Source organism: Chironomus tepperi, unplaced genomic scaffold (assembly GCF_022539635.2).
Source record: "Chironomus tepperi strain 1889 unplaced genomic scaffold, CSIRO-AGI_Ctep_v1 contig_335, whole genome shotgun sequence".
NCBI classification, from domain to species: Eukaryota; Metazoa; Arthropoda; class Insecta; order Diptera; family Chironomidae; genus Chironomus; species Chironomus tepperi.
Genome location: NW_027226457.1, coordinates 1,802,124 through 1,817,326, shown reverse-complemented (window position 1 = coordinate 1,817,326; position 15,203 = coordinate 1,802,124). Strand labels below are relative to the sequence as shown.

Sequence of the window (15,203 nt, the reverse complement as noted above, 5' to 3'; positions counted from 1 at the left end):
TTTTCTCAAAATTAACACGAATGTCTTGAAAATTTGAAATTATTTTGACCGTTATACTATCTTGGAAATGGAAGCACTTGCTGTTATGAAAGTCAAGGTAGCAATTTAAAATACTAGTAATAGTTCTTTGACTTAATTATAGCTCAATTTGTTAATTAATAGAGGAGAAATAACATTTGATTTAAAATACACAGCCAACTTCAAGTCATCTTTAATTCAAATTTTTATAAACCGTTAAATCAAAAACGTGAACAGCATAAAATAGCAACAGAAACGTAAACAAATGAATTACTACATTTATTTTGTGATTATTGCTACTTTTAAGTTTTTCACTCATTATCTCAATGTCATTGAAGTGTTTATGGACAGAGATTTACCTGCGGATACTATCTATGATTACATTATTGGTAAATATTGCATAAATTAAGTTTTCATTGAAAATTTATATTTTTTGTGTTAAAAATATTAAAATTTCTTAATTTTATTTACTTAGTGGGCTCTGGAAGCAGTGGCGGAGTAATTGCATCAAATTTGAAAGGCAAAGTACTGTTAATTGAAGCTGGTGGGTATGGATCTGGATTTTTGTTCAACATTCCTATTGTTCAGCCATTGTTGCTTCGATCTGATTATGACTGGAAGCATGAAACGGTTCCACAAGATAATTCATGTAAAGGAATGAATGATAACACATGCTTCTGGCCAACTGGGAAGATTATATCTGGAACCCATAGATTAAATAACATGATCTATCATCGAGGACATTCAGTTGACTATGCTGAATTCTTTGACGACCCCAAAGATGCTAACAAGTATTTTGAGATGAATGAAGAGTCAATTCCAGTTAGTGAGACTAATTTTAAGACTGTGGTATCACAGGCATTCATTCAAGCTGGAAAAATGCTAGGATTTAATGGTAAGTTGATCAAGTCCTGTAATAAAATCCTTACTGGATCTTTAATTTCTTTACAGATTTCAATTATGTGAATTTAACGCAACAATATGGAAAGAGATATACTGAGTTTTACAATTGGTGGGGAAAAATATTGGAACCGAAAAATGCAATTCTTAATGCTCTGGTCACAAAAGTGATATTTAAAGAACATCAGAAAATAGCTAATGGAATTGAATTCATTAAGAATGGCAAGCATCATCAGGTGTATGGAAAGAAAATTGTCCTAGCAGCTGGAACTATGGGCAGTCCAAAAATCCTTTTACATTCTGGAATCGGTCCAAAATACCATTTAAATGAAATGCGCATCGATGTTGTGGAGGACTTACCAGTTGGTGAGAATCTTCAAGATCATGTGACAACGAATATTGAGATTCTGTTGAATCAGACTGGTGGATGTTCATTAAAAGACATTTATAATCCATTGAATGTTATAGACTATTTTATTAATGGAAATGGTCCTTTAGCACTTGCTGGATCTGATGCAATGGGTTTTGTAAATTTAAATATTTCGAGTGACATTCCAGACATAAGTTTTATTATGATACCAATTAGCATTGCTGATGATTATGGATTGCATCTGAGGAAGGCAATCAACATAAAAGATGAGATATGGAACCAATATTATGAGCCATTGCTAGACCAGTCAATTGCTACAATTCTTCCAATAATCTTACATCCAGAGAGTAGAGGATATTTGAGATTAAGAAGCAGGAACATTTCAGATCCACTTTTAATCAATCCAAACTATTATGACGCACAAAATGATGTAAAAAATATGACCAAAGCCATTCGAATAATCCAAAAACTCATCGAAACACCCCCAATGAAGAAATTTGGCGCTGAAATGATACCAAAGAAACTTCCAGGCTGTGAAAGTAATGAAGAAAATTCAGATGCATATTGGGAGTGCTACATACGACATTTAACATTAACTATGTACCATCCAATTGGCACTTGTAAGCTAGGAGATTATGATGACAAGACTACCGTAGTTTTAAAGAATTTTCAAGTTAAGAATGTAAAAAATTTGTATGTTGTGGATGGGTCAATAATCCCTAAAGCAACCAGCGCTAATCCCCACGCATTAATTTCTATGTTAGCCCATAAGTTTACATATGAAATGAATTTGATTAATGCAGCAGATGAGTAAAGTGTTATTTACACGACTTCTAGCTAAATAATTAAAGATTATAAGATTCCTGTGAGTTTATTAAGTGTTTGTGTGAGCGTGTGTAGTAAAATGTCAATATTTGGACATGAAGTCATTAATTATGATTGGATTTGATTGTGTTGCATGACACATGTGGTGTGATTTAAATTTCCAAAGGTTTGATTAAATTTTAAAAAATTGTGAAGGAATTTTAACGAATTTATTGAATTTAAAATTGTAACAGAAATATAATTTTTAAACTTTTTCGCATCTCTTGATGAATTTTCGAGCTTAAAATTGTAACGGAAATTTAATTTTCAAATATTTTGCATCATTTGTCGAATTTAAAATTTTAACGGAAATTTAATTTTCAAATATTTTGCATCTTTTAAAGCAGGAATTTTCGCATCATTAAGTATTTTAAACCAAAACATTCCGTTATAGAGATTCCATTGAGATTCTATGTCATTTAGATAATAATAAGTATTTAAATAAAAGTCTAATTTAGTAAATGTTTGAAGACTGTCCATGGGCATAAAATTTAATTTATTAAAGAATAAAAATAGATAAAAACTGAATATTATGAATAATATTCTATTAATTATCATACAACCTTTTGCTTTCATTCATCACGTGCAATGACAGCGAAAATTATTTGATCAAAGGTAAATGATAGTCACGATAATTTTACTTCTTATTCCGAACGGCATAATGGAATTTCCATTTGCGATGTCCAGTTAGTGTTAGTTTTTCCATTGACTGTTAAGGACTGCAGGAATTCTTTTGTTTATTTTTTTTGAATGACTTGTTAATTTTTAGGGGAAGATAATTACCGAAGGACATTAGGATATTCCACAATTTTGGGCAAAGTTTGTGTGTCAATAAGGAAGTTATATCCAAAAGTTAGTTTTATTTCAAAATATTTACAATAATTAAAACTTTCAAGAACAAAATTATTAAATATTGTATGCGATACGAAAGGAATTTTCCCGATCACGTTGCTATGGATAGTCACAGTCCATAACATAAGGACAATACCATTCGTGTTATTTTTGTGTATACACAGTGCATTTTATCTTGAACGGTCAGTCGGTAAACACACAATAGGAACAAATTTTAGTTTGGATATAAAAAAATTAACTTTTTTTGTCATTAAAAGTGCCTGAATTGTAAGTGAAATGGAAAGTTAATGATTCGACTGTGTATTTTGTGATAAATCATAATTATTGGATTCTATAAATGAGATCGGACATGCAAATTATCATCTGATGTCCTTGAAAGTTCAGTTTGCATATTATTATTAATTTGTGCTTTAAAAAAGGATTTCATTCAGTGATAAAAAATCTTATTTTGCGTTTTACAGAACCTCATAATTTATGGATACATTAAAAATTCAATGCCACATATGAATAAATATATATTTTTTTGTTAGTGAACTTCCATATTGATCTACTCAATTATTCATTATCCTTGTTCCAATACCATTTGATTACCGAAAATTTGAATATGTAGTCACATTCACCTTCTCTCAAGGCAGTGAATTATTTACAACAAATACCAAATTTTCTTTAGTATTTTTTCCAATTACAATTTCTTTATTTCTTTCCTATATATCAGGTTGTTCACATATGTGACTTACATTATGCTTTTGTGTACCATTGAACGATAAAAACGAACAAAATTTTATAATTTTGGAGGTCAATTGATATTTAATTCCGATAAAGCAATGTCGTCTGAGACTGTAAAAGTCATTGTACGATGTAGACCTAGGAATGAGAAGGAGGAAAAACTAAAATGTCAAGTAAGCAGCGGCATTTACTGTTTTCTTAAATTATTATTTCTTATAACAATTTTAATGATTTTTTTGACTTTAAATTACGTACTTAAATATTGATTATTATCGAAAATTTAGAGTATAGTACGAATTGAAGAGTGTAGAGTATACCTGGAAAATCCTGCAGACAAGAAAGCTCCAGAGAAGCAATTTGTGTTTGATAATGCATATGATGGAAGTTCTCATAATGAGACAATCTATGGTGATATTTGTTACTCACTTGTGGAGAGTGTACTGGAAGGTATGTATGAGTATGGTGCTTAATAGCACTTGCTAGCTACAAAAAGTTAGTCTAACCTCAAAATTCACCATCCTGATTTATCCGATGGTGTTACGGAACCACTTTGCTCTGTACCGTACCATCACCGGAGAAATCGGTCCATAAGCTTCCCTCAGGTCCAATTTCTGATTTCCTAAATTCTCGAAATTGAAAGCAGTTTAATGCACATCATAACTTACATTAATTGCATGCACTATTTAAATAATTAAAACATTCTATTTCCATTCCAATACAAAGGTTACAATAGCACGATATTTGCGTATGGACAGACAGGTAAATAGAAAATGTCCATTAGGAAACACCCCCGTAATACGTAGTAAAATTAATAACTTTCTACAAACTATTAGGATGTGGCAAAAGTCATACTATGCAGGGACCAACATTATCCAAATTAGTTGATGGACATGAAGTGGATCCATCACAAGTTCATCAATCCAAAAATAATGGAATAATATCACATTCGTTTGAGCACTTGTTTGAAGCTATAAGCGTTGCACATGACATTCGTTACCTCGTTGTAGTTAGCTATTTAGAAATTTATAATGAAACTATTCGCGATTTACTGAGCAATGACACATCAAATAATTTAAAATTAAAGGAAAACCCCACAGAAGGTATAATTATAGAAAGCCTTTCCCGACATCCTGTACATAATGTGTCGGAGTGTGAGCAACTTTTACTTTACGGTGCTAAAAATAGAAAAGTTGGTGCCACATTGATGAATGGTAAAATTTAATAAGACCTCATGTCCATCACATAAATATTGATTTTCAATATATTTAAATTATTATTGCCTACAGCTGGAAGCTCACGATCACATAGCATTTTTATCATTAATGTCGAACAAATATCAAAAGCACAACAAGGACAATCCGATACAAATGAAGATGTTATTATACGTAAAGGAAAATTGAACTTGGTATGTTATTTTCATAATTAAATTGTTCCTACTCAATGTCAATTAATTAATTTAATTACAATAGGTCGATTTAGCAGGAAGTGAAAGGGCAAATAAGACTGGTGCAACAGGAGAGCGCATGAAAGAAGCTACAAAAATTAATTTATCATTATCTGCCCTTGGAAATGTAATATCAGCATTGGTTGACGGAAAAACCAAACATGTTCCTTATCGTGATTCTAAATTGACACGTCTACTGCAAGATTCTCTTGGTGGAAATACTAAAACATTGGTATGAATTGGCTATCCTTCTTGTTATTCATTCATTTGTGTATGTTTAATGGTAATTTATTCGAATTATTATGTAGATGGTAGCTTGTATTTCACCTGCCGACTATAATTATGAGGAGACATTATCGACACTTAGATATGCGTCTAGAGCTAAAAATATCAAAAATAAACCTAAAATTAATGAAGATCCTAAGGATGCGATGCTTCGAGAATATCAGGAAGAGATCAATATGCTTCGACAATTACTAGAAAAGTCTGGAAAAAATGGTACAAATGGAGTTATTGCTGATAATAATAGTGTAGATATTCAGGAACAAATAAGGGAAGAAAAACTCAAGGTTGAGATGGAATATGAGGAGAGGGCAAGGAAGTTGATGGAAGAACATGAACAACAGAGAAGGGAAAAGGAGGAATTAATGCAAAGTAAGTGAATATTCATCAGGTATTATGCATAAATTGGCCTTCTGTCGGCCTCAATCAACAGGTTCCCACACTCTTCATCTAATCTACATAATTTATTCCATAATACCTAATCCATAGAAAGATTAACTATTAAGGAATGACAGTTAATATTTATTGATATTTCCTCAATCTCCTCAACACTCAATTAATGTAAACATCTATTTTTCTCAAACAGATATGGAAGAGCTGAAGCGAGAATATGAGCAAAAACTCCACGAAGTAAGTGCAAAAGTAAAGACAGAAGAAAATCATATACCAAATGTAAAAGTAGTAACAGATGAAAATAGTACAAAAAAGGAAATAAATATCAGCGATAGATTAAAGAACTTCAAAGACATATTAATTGGAGGTGAGCGAGCGAACGACACTCAACTCAAAGAGAAGCGATTCAAGAAGAAATTAGCATCACAGAAGAAGTTGAAGTGAGTATATCCATGATTTTCCATGATAGAAAATGCCTATAATGCATTTTTTTCTTACAATAGCGCATTGAATAGTATTTTAAATCGCATTGAACAGTCGGAGGATCGAGATTTATTACAAACACATTATTCTGACATCCATCAAGAAATAGTAGCCAAGACGGAGTTGTTAAAGCAGCAAAGGCAAAAGATAAGATCACTTGAGCGTGAGATAGTTGACATACAAGGAGAATTTCAACTCGATAGAGCTGACTATTTAGAGACAATACGTCGAATGCAAAAACGTAATCGATTCTATGAACAATTTTTCGAGAAAATTAGTCCGGTGCTTAAACGAGATGGTAAGGTTTGGAATATTGATTACATCAAGTCCGAATCGGTGTGGAATGATGATTTAAAGAAATGGAAAATTCCCGACAGTTGTATTATGCATGTAAAATTGCCACCGGCTACTTCAAAACCAAATAGCACAGAAAGTACGAAGAGTAGAGAGAACACATCATCAACAGCACCGGCACGTTTGGAATGTCTAACTGACTCATATGAAAGTGATGAAAATAGTGAGAAAGAGAAACAAAAGGACATCGACATTGCCTTGACCTATTTTCGGCCGAAACGTATTGAGAAGCTGATTCATGATAGTCGTGCGTGGAAAGCTGATTTAACACATAAAGCATTAAGCCTACCAAAAAATACATTTGATGAAAATATTCTAAACAAAACATGGTTTGCAGGCAGTAATTTCATAAAGACTCATAATAATCCTTGGAATTTGAATTTGAATAGTAAGTACAGCACTGCCGATAAATAATTTATTATGTTTGTTTTCATTTCCCGATTCTTTAATGTTTGTTTATCATCAAGGTCGTAAGCTTTTATTGAAATGATTCCCTTTTACCGGCAATCAAGCTTGATTAGGAATAATTATATTACCATTATGATCGTGACCCATTTTTACTACTTATTTCCATTTTTATTGAAATATTTATTACGTCTAATGCATTTATATTACTCCTGCTTATTTGTTTATTTCTCTCTCCTAATTTAACAGCTAATCCATCGAAGCCTGTTTGGTAGCAAGACCATCCACATCGGTAATTGAATTTGGAACTAGTAAACTTCTTAATATACATAAAACATGTGTTAACTGTGTGCCTCGTGATAAATTGTGTGACCAATTTATAAGCAATATATGCAATTCAATCAATTTTTTTAAAATCAAAACAAAGGAGCTATATAAAAACGGAATTAATTCAGGAAATTGTACCGAGATATGTCGCGCTATATTCTTCGTTATGTTTTACTATATTCTATATCCATATATATTATATATTGAGGAAATTTTTACCCTTTGTAAATGAACCTAATGTTGCATCACATTAAATAAAATTGTAATTTTTATTGTGTGTTTTCAACTTGTTGCGTCTATTTCTTCCACATCCACTACATCATCATCATCATCAACACTTCACCTACTTTGAACAGTTAAGCTTATTATCTCATATCTTGTTCATGCAATATTTTGTTTCTTTTTAACGTTGTTGTAACATACATATATTCTTAAGAAGATGCAATTTCATCTGTCGTGCATTTCTTTATTTACTTGTTCTTCTTTCAGTTTGTTTGTTTGAGGTCTGTGTTGGATACGGTATATGAGGAATTGTGGTTATTTTGACTGAATGACTGATTTGTTTGTTATTTCTTTCAGAATAGTGGGTCTTGGGGTAAACTAGGGTATATGATTCGTATAGGGTTGATTCTAGTGCATACTTTGGTGACTTTTCTTACCAGTTTGATAGAATAAGCTACAGTAAAGACTAGTAAATCGCATCAATCAGAGCTCAAAGTCGACTCGGATTCTATATGGAAAAGTCGACTTGACTTCAAACAAAATTCAAGTCAACTTCGAGCTCTGGCATCAATACCTTAAATGTAATTAGTCATTCTGCTCCGATATCCTACAGTAGATCAGCGTAATATCATACCGACAATATTATGAAACTCCTTAAAAATGCACCTTAGTCATCAATAAACGGATACGCTTTGTCACTATCTTCGTCATTCACACTTACACTGTAAAGGCTCAATATCTTACCTAAACAATAACAATAAAAGTATGATCTTTAAGATGGAAGATTGAGTGAGACGGAATATGCCAAAAAATAAGAAGGAATGTGTTACAAGTGAAATTTCTTTTTTTATTGTATGTAACAAGAAGATTCTTTTCATTTATGACACAGTCAATGCCTGTATAAACATATAATTTTATTATTGCTGTTGTTATTTTCCTCAGAAAGGTGTGTTACATTCCAAGGTCACTCTTTCTCCCAAAACATCTTCCTTCCATTGTTTCATGTTTTGAGTTGAGGTTCAGTATGAAATTTGCCGCAATCGTGTGAGAATTGACTCTCAGTTGTACGAAATAAGAAGTGTCGACGACGACGTACGTAAGTGGAGGGAAATCTTTTTTTCATTTCTTTATTAATACTCAAAGTGAGAGAATATTTTTGTTGGTCAGTAAAAGCCATGATACTTTAGATTTATTAAAGACTCTTTACGTACAAATATGGAAGAAAAAGTTGTAAACTTTTAATATACATATAAAAGAGTCTTTGAGAGCTATAGGCAAACGCACACATGATGAGAATATCATACACATTCGTGCCTTGTGTAACGGTTTCTTGAGGTAGAAGAAGAATATAAAGAAATTAATAATATTATTGAGTGAATTCTTTCTTACCATCTACTGAATACATTTTTCAGTCTTCGATTTGTTGCGTGGTTTGATAGACCGAACTTTTGAGAATGTAAAGTGTTTACGGTGCAAAAAAAAATCATAATAATTTTTACTCTTAATTTATGTAGAATTAACATCTATAAATCGGTTATAAGTGAAGATAAAAAAAATAGAAGGAAGATTGTTGCAGTTCATCATAAAGCAACAAGTCAAAGAAGAAGTTTTAGTGCAAATTTAATTTGCGACACGTAGTGAAAAAAAAATATAAATATTCGTAATAGTATAGTTTAATAGAACATAATGAAAGTTATATTAGGCTTAACATTGCTACTACTAACATCGTTTAGAACCTTGGATGCCCAAGATGATTCACTGGCAGGGAGCTTTCTCTCAGGTAATATGATTGGATATACTAATTATTAGACTGTTAATAAACAAGCCCTATTTACTGTTAATACTGACACACAAGGGAAATATACACCAAGTGTGTCTAACGGAATTTTTCGGAACTTGAAATGCTGCTGTGCTAATACTTACTTAACTACTCATCGAATTCAATTTTTCTTTTCTTACTTTTCATAACTTTTTTAGGGACGTTCTTAAATGACGTCTTAGTGATTTTTGGATTTTTGACTGATCTAGTCACGTAGCTTGACATAAAGTATCACATAGGTCAAAAACCTTAAACTATTCAGTGTTGGCCATCATTTATGAATGACCCCAATTTTTACTTTTTTTTGAGACTTGATTAATTTGCGATAATTTCGGCATCGCTTTCGATGAAATTCTCTTTCTCTTTACTTCCCTTTTTTATTGAGCTGCTCTCTTTCAATATCGAAATTAAGTCTCTTTTATGCACAATAAAGCATAAAGTAACGATGAAGAAGAATAATGAAAAAAATTCACTTATTGCCAAAACCTTCTTTCATGCATATTCTCTTTCGTTGTGCTTTGACACAATGACTCAGTTTTGTTTTTTTTTATATTTATCTTGTTATGGGTGTGAAATTTCTTTTCTTCATTTCTTATTAATAGTTTCGTGCTTAGCTTTCAAGCTTTTAGTGAATTTATTGCTGTTGTTTTGTTGAATGGATTAAAAGCAATGTTGTGTATTCTACAAATCATGTCAACAAAAGTTTATTTAGCTTCAACTGCTTGGGGACTGTGCAAGCAATTTTCAGTCAGCTGATTTTTATTGAACGACTTAACAGTTTGTCCAAATTTTTATGAGTCTTGTTGGATGTTGAAATTTATGAGGGACTTGAGGAAATGAAACATTTAGCTGACATGTTTATAGACTAATAATCATATACGATGAATAATTTCTTTAATTTTCAAGTATTTCGTAACAAGGTAGTCTGTATTAATCGATATTCTGCTTTACTTACGACGTTTTTGAATATCTACTTAATAGCTTTTTCGAGAACTTTTCAATTTACTTTGAAGACAGAACAAGTTATAATGACACCTCACAAAATTCATGAAACTTACTATTAATCAATTCTCAAGAAATGAATTTGAACTTGATCAGATTTTGACAAATTTCGTGTGAAAATGTCATGTCGAATCGAGTTAAGCTGATATGATTCTTAACAATACTGTATTTTATTCTACATAGAAGCTCAAGCTTGTGTAAATGTTAATTCAACGACTTCCTTAAGGATTTATAAATAATTGAGATGTTTATTCTTCGAAGTTCAAAAATAGACTGAACTTTTATATGAAAAGGGGTTTTCAACTATGTACAATCAATATTATTCAAATCTCAAATGAACGTTAACATAAAATTCATATGAGAACGAGAAGATTCGTTTTAAATATCATTGAAATTCGAGTCGTGATCTGAATGTCCTAAAATCAAGAGGAACAAAATATTAGCTGAATTAAGTAATTATTAGTTCTAGCTAGAAGGTGCTTAAAATTACTAATACCCAATAGCAGTCAATGCATATTTAGAATCCAAATTAAACCTCACAGCTGGAATCACAGCGAAATTCATGAATCAAGAGAATCACAGTTCGTTGACTCATTCCGTATTCCAAATATGTCAATATCATTAAATTTATGCAAATCTCTCTTAGTCATGTATGTATTACGAAATTTTGAGACGTGTATCACGCATCTCATTAAATGGAACCATTAAATATCCAAAAAATGCGTTCTATTAGCTATTCCCATTAAGATTCCATTACTGATATCTTCTAAGATGAGAAACATATGAAGAGAGACTAGAATATACAGCACAGAACACAGAGGCTAAACATTATAAAATTCATACTATTTATGTGTCAACAGTTATTTTCTCCTCTTTTTTTAACATTCATATGCATACAACTATACAAGACTCTTTTATCGTGAAATGAATGAATTTTTCATACTGACTCATCGACATGTAATGTTATTATACACACAGCATTAAATGCAGAAGAAAATTCAAGAAAAATAAATGGTGTTATTCATGCAATGAGCTAATATGAGAAAATTTCACTTTCTTTCTCTTCCACATCATCTTCTTATTCTACGTAATAATGATCATCGTCGTCATCATCATCTATCCATCCATCTATCGTGATCAATTGGACCGGTAAATGCGTCCGGTAATAAATAGGATTACTAGACACAATTACAAGTACAGAAAATTCAAAAGACTGTCCGGGGGTATGCGTGCATGCACTTGCAACATTAATATGTTATGAGGTTCTTGAAGACATTAAATGTCCATCATCAAGTATGAAATGTTGTGTAGAAAGTTCGAGCGGTAAGCATTTAACCTACAATCTTTGAACTTAATTAAAATTTAATTAAATACCTTAAAAATATCTTCAGCATTAAACAATACAACGCCTCGACCTGCAACTCGATATACAACAACAACACATCGTACAACGACTGAGTATGTGAGGCATACGACGAGTAAGAAAGACCATGATAAAAAGGACAATGAATGTCCAGGTGTCTGTGTTGCAGATCGTATTGCTGATTATTGTGAAGCTTATTTAAGAACGCCAAACTTATGTAAAGGCGGAACGAAATGTTGCGTTGCCAAAGATCAATATATCGACGATCCTGACCTAAGAATACTCATCAATACACAAAATTCAAGCAAAGCGCCAAGCAAACCACAAAAAATACCGGAGAAAGTAAGTTTCTTCTTATTTAAACAGAAAAAGCTTTTATAGCTATTGTCGTGCTTAACAGTTTTTCGCACTTTTCTACACAATTGTTATTGCTTTTCATTATTTAGATTCATTCAGAGCCATTAAAGTCAAAAACGAGTCCACCAAAGTATTCGAAAACAACAAAGAAACCATATCAACAGCCATCAAAGCATGCACCTGGTCAAGGTAGTCAAGGTCAAGTTCTTAAAGAATGTGAAGGCGAGTGTGTCAGTGGGCTGTTTGCATTGTTTTGTGATGACATCGATTCAGATGCTTTCTGTCCAAATGAAGGAAGCTGTTGTATGCCTGCAGGAAGCAGTAATGACAAGGAAGTCTCAACGACTACACCACGTCCAACAACTCCTGTAAGGATTTTAATTTATATTCTGGATTTGTAAATTCTAATTAAATGTTCTATTTAGCCACCATTGCCGAGATGTCCAGGATTTTGTTTACTTAATATTATGGCTGCCTTCTGCGAGAAACCTGCAGGTGAGGAATGCAAACTGTAAATTTTAAAAGCAAACATAATAAAATGAAATTTCTCTATTTGTACTAGTCTTAATATCGCGAACATCAAGCTGTAAAAGCGGTTCAGTTTGCTGTGATAATACAAAAGTAGCACCAAAAACAAGACCAACAACAAGACGACCACCACCAACAACTACACCGTATTATCCACCAACAACAACTCAAGCTCCAGATCCACGTGAAGAATGTCCAGGATCATGTATTGTCAGTTTATTGAGCTTCACATGCTTTAGAAATGCTGAAATGACAGACTTGTTCAAATGTAAAAAGTCAGGGACGCAGTGCTGTGCACCAAAATCGAAAATTCAAGAACAGCTAGATAAGAATAATCGAAACTACACATATCCATATAATCCAAATATCGGACCAATTAATCCAAATTACCCACCACCACCTCAGTATTATAACAACTACCCTCAACCTCCTCCCCAACATCAACAGCCTCAACATCAACCACCACCACCACCTCCTCCTCAAAATTATCCACCACCTCACGTATATGAGCCAACCATATCACCAATATTACAACAACAGCCTTCATCGATTGCTTATGAGCCACAAACAACACCCAAACCACCACAAGTTTATTCAAAATATGTTTGTGGCGTGAAAGGAACTAGTCGCGTGGCTAAATCATTTTTGAATGCAACGGAACTTAGTGATTATTCCACGACATTGTCAAGAAAGAGGAGAAGCGATGACCTTGAAAGGGAAATTTCAAATATTTACAAATCAAAATCATCTGAGAGACTTATTTTGGGAAGTAATCCAGTGCCAATACCTATTGTGTATCAAGATAATCATAATTCATTCAACAACTATGATCTGCCATATAATGGAAGAGATTATGTCAACACATCAGTGGCGAATTATAGAAAGGGTCGTGTAGTTGGTGGGGAAGATGGAGAAAACGGAGGTAAGTGAAGCGAAATTTTCGCATCTTTTTTACTGAATACACTTTTGAGGCAGAAATTTTTGCATCTTTTTTTACTGAATACACTTTTGAAGCAGAAGTTTTTTTACTGAATGCACTTCTGAAGCAAAAATGTTCAATGTCGAACAAACCCCATCCATAATCAGCATTTTTAATCTCAATATTCAATATACGAAAGTAAAATTACATGTTATTGATTCCTCTTATTCTTCTATATACAGAATGGTGTTGGCAAGCAGCTCTGATCAATTCACTTAATCAATACCTTTGTGGAGGAGCTCTAATTGGTAAATTAGAAAGTTATATTGAATTTCTATTTCATTACCAAAAAAACTATAATTAAACTCTATTCATTTAGGAACACAATGGGTTTTGACTGGCGCACATTGTGTCACAAATATTGTCAGACAAGGCGACGCCATATATGTTCGTGTTGGAGATTACGATTTAACAAGAAAGCACGGAAGTCCTGGTGCACAAACGCTTCGTGTTGCTACAACTTATATCCATCACAATCACAATTCACAGACACTTGACAATGACATTGCACTTTTGAAGCTTAGTGGTCAAGCTGAACTTCGTGAAGGAGTTTGTCTTGTCTGTTTACCAGCGAGAGGCGTGAATCATGCGGCTGGCAAGCGCTGTACAGTAACTGGATATGGTTACATGGGAGAATCAGGTCCAATTCCATTAAGAGTTCGTGAAGCAGAAATTCCAATTGTCAGTGATACTGAATGTATTAGAAAAATTAATGCTGTGACTGAGAAAATCTTTATCCTACCTGCATCAAGCTTTTGTGCTGGTGGAGAGGAGAACAATGACGCATGTCAAGGGTAAGTAGATCTATGACCAATTAGTAGATACTGAATTAACTGACAAAATTGATGAAATTATCTTAGTGACGGCGGCGGTCCACTAGTGTGTCAAGATGATGGATTTTTCGAGCTAGCTGGTTTAGTGTCTTGGGGATTCGGATGTGGACGACAAGATGTTCCTGGTGTATATGTCAAAGTGTCATCATTTATTGGATGGATTAATCAAATCATAAGTGTGAATAATTTATAATATTTATAAAATTAAATTATTTATTATTTAGGCTCAACTAGGAATGTTACTAATATTATTATATAATATGGAATTAAGCATTAAGTTATTGAATATGAAATTTTTTGGTGGATGAGATTGAGATTTGAAAAAGACTGGTAATTTCATTTTCATTCACTTGAGAAGATATTGTTTTGGTGAACTATGTGTATGGTCATGTACTGAGAATCAGAGTTTGGATGAATTTCTGCATCTTTTTTACTGAATGCATTTGCGAAGCGAAATATTTTCGCGTCTTTGTTACTGAATGAACTTTTGGGGCAAAATTTTTGCATATTTTTACAGAATACTTTTGAAGCAAAACTTTTTGCCCTTTTTTACTGAATACATTTTAGAAGCGAAATATTTTCGCATCTTTTTTACTGAATGCACTTTTGATGCAAAACTTTTTGCGTCTTTTTTACTGAATACACTATGGATGCAGGATTTTTGCATCTTTTTTATTGAATG

The 15,203-nt window shown here is 32.6% G+C and overlaps 2 protein-coding genes across 2 annotated transcripts; both read left to right on the top strand.

Moving 5' to 3' along the window:
• Nucleotides 1-259: 259 nt before the first annotated feature.
• LOC139093370 (glucose dehydrogenase [FAD, quinone]-like) lies at nucleotides 260-2,369 on the top strand. Its single transcript, XM_070644071.1, has 3 exons — nucleotides 260-407; nucleotides 494-913; nucleotides 970-2,369. The coding sequence occupies exons 1-3, from the start codon at nucleotides 284-286 to the stop codon at nucleotides 2,100-2,102; spliced, it is 1,677 nt and encodes a 558-aa protein (XP_070500172.1). The 5' UTR covers nucleotides 260-283; the 3' UTR covers nucleotides 2,103-2,369.
• An 823-nt stretch (nucleotides 2,370-3,192) lies between these two features.
• LOC139093314 (protein masquerade-like) lies at nucleotides 3,193-14,714 on the top strand. Its single transcript, XM_070643994.1, has 19 exons — nucleotides 3,193-3,271; nucleotides 3,720-3,903; nucleotides 4,015-4,177; nucleotides 4,454-4,489; nucleotides 4,564-4,941; nucleotides 5,017-5,135; nucleotides 5,200-5,406; nucleotides 5,483-5,828; nucleotides 6,043-6,289; nucleotides 6,353-7,074; nucleotides 9,343-9,420; nucleotides 11,635-11,784; nucleotides 11,853-12,166; nucleotides 12,271-12,549; nucleotides 12,607-12,676; nucleotides 12,744-13,631; nucleotides 13,871-13,936; nucleotides 14,008-14,482; nucleotides 14,549-14,714. Exons 2-19 carry the CDS (start codon nucleotides 3,829-3,831, stop codon nucleotides 14,712-14,714), a joined length of 4,779 nt encoding a protein of 1,592 aa, XP_070500095.1. The 5' UTR covers nucleotides 3,193-3,271; nucleotides 3,720-3,828.
• The last annotated feature ends 489 nt before the right edge of the window (nucleotides 14,715-15,203 follow it).

What these genes read in the sequence shown, in the direction of transcription:
- LOC139093370 (XM_070644071.1), top strand. Translation starts at nt 284, where the DNA reads ATGAATTACTACATTTATTTTGTGATTATTGCTACTTTTAAGTTTTTC. An exon ending in TATCTATGATTACATTATTG is followed by an intron (nt 408 to 493) that starts GTAAATATTGCA and finishes TTATTTACTTAG; the next exon opens with TGGGCTCTGGAAGCAGTGGC. An exon ending in AAAAATGCTAGGATTTAATG is followed by an intron (nt 914 to 969) that starts GTAAGTTGATCA and finishes ATTTCTTTACAG; the next exon opens with ATTTCAATTATGTGAATTTA.
- LOC139093314 (XM_070643994.1), top strand. Translation starts at nt 3,829, where the DNA reads ATGTCGTCTGAGACTGTAAAAGTCATTGTACGATGTAGACCTAGGAAT. An exon ending in AAAGGAGGAATTAATGCAAA is followed by an intron (nt 5,829 to 6,042) that starts GTAAGTGAATAT and finishes TTTCTCAAACAG; the next exon opens with ATATGGAAGAGCTGAAGCGA. An exon ending in CACCACGTCCAACAACTCCT is followed by an intron (nt 12,550 to 12,606) that starts GTAAGGATTTTA and finishes TGTTCTATTTAG; the next exon opens with CCACCATTGCCGAGATGTCC.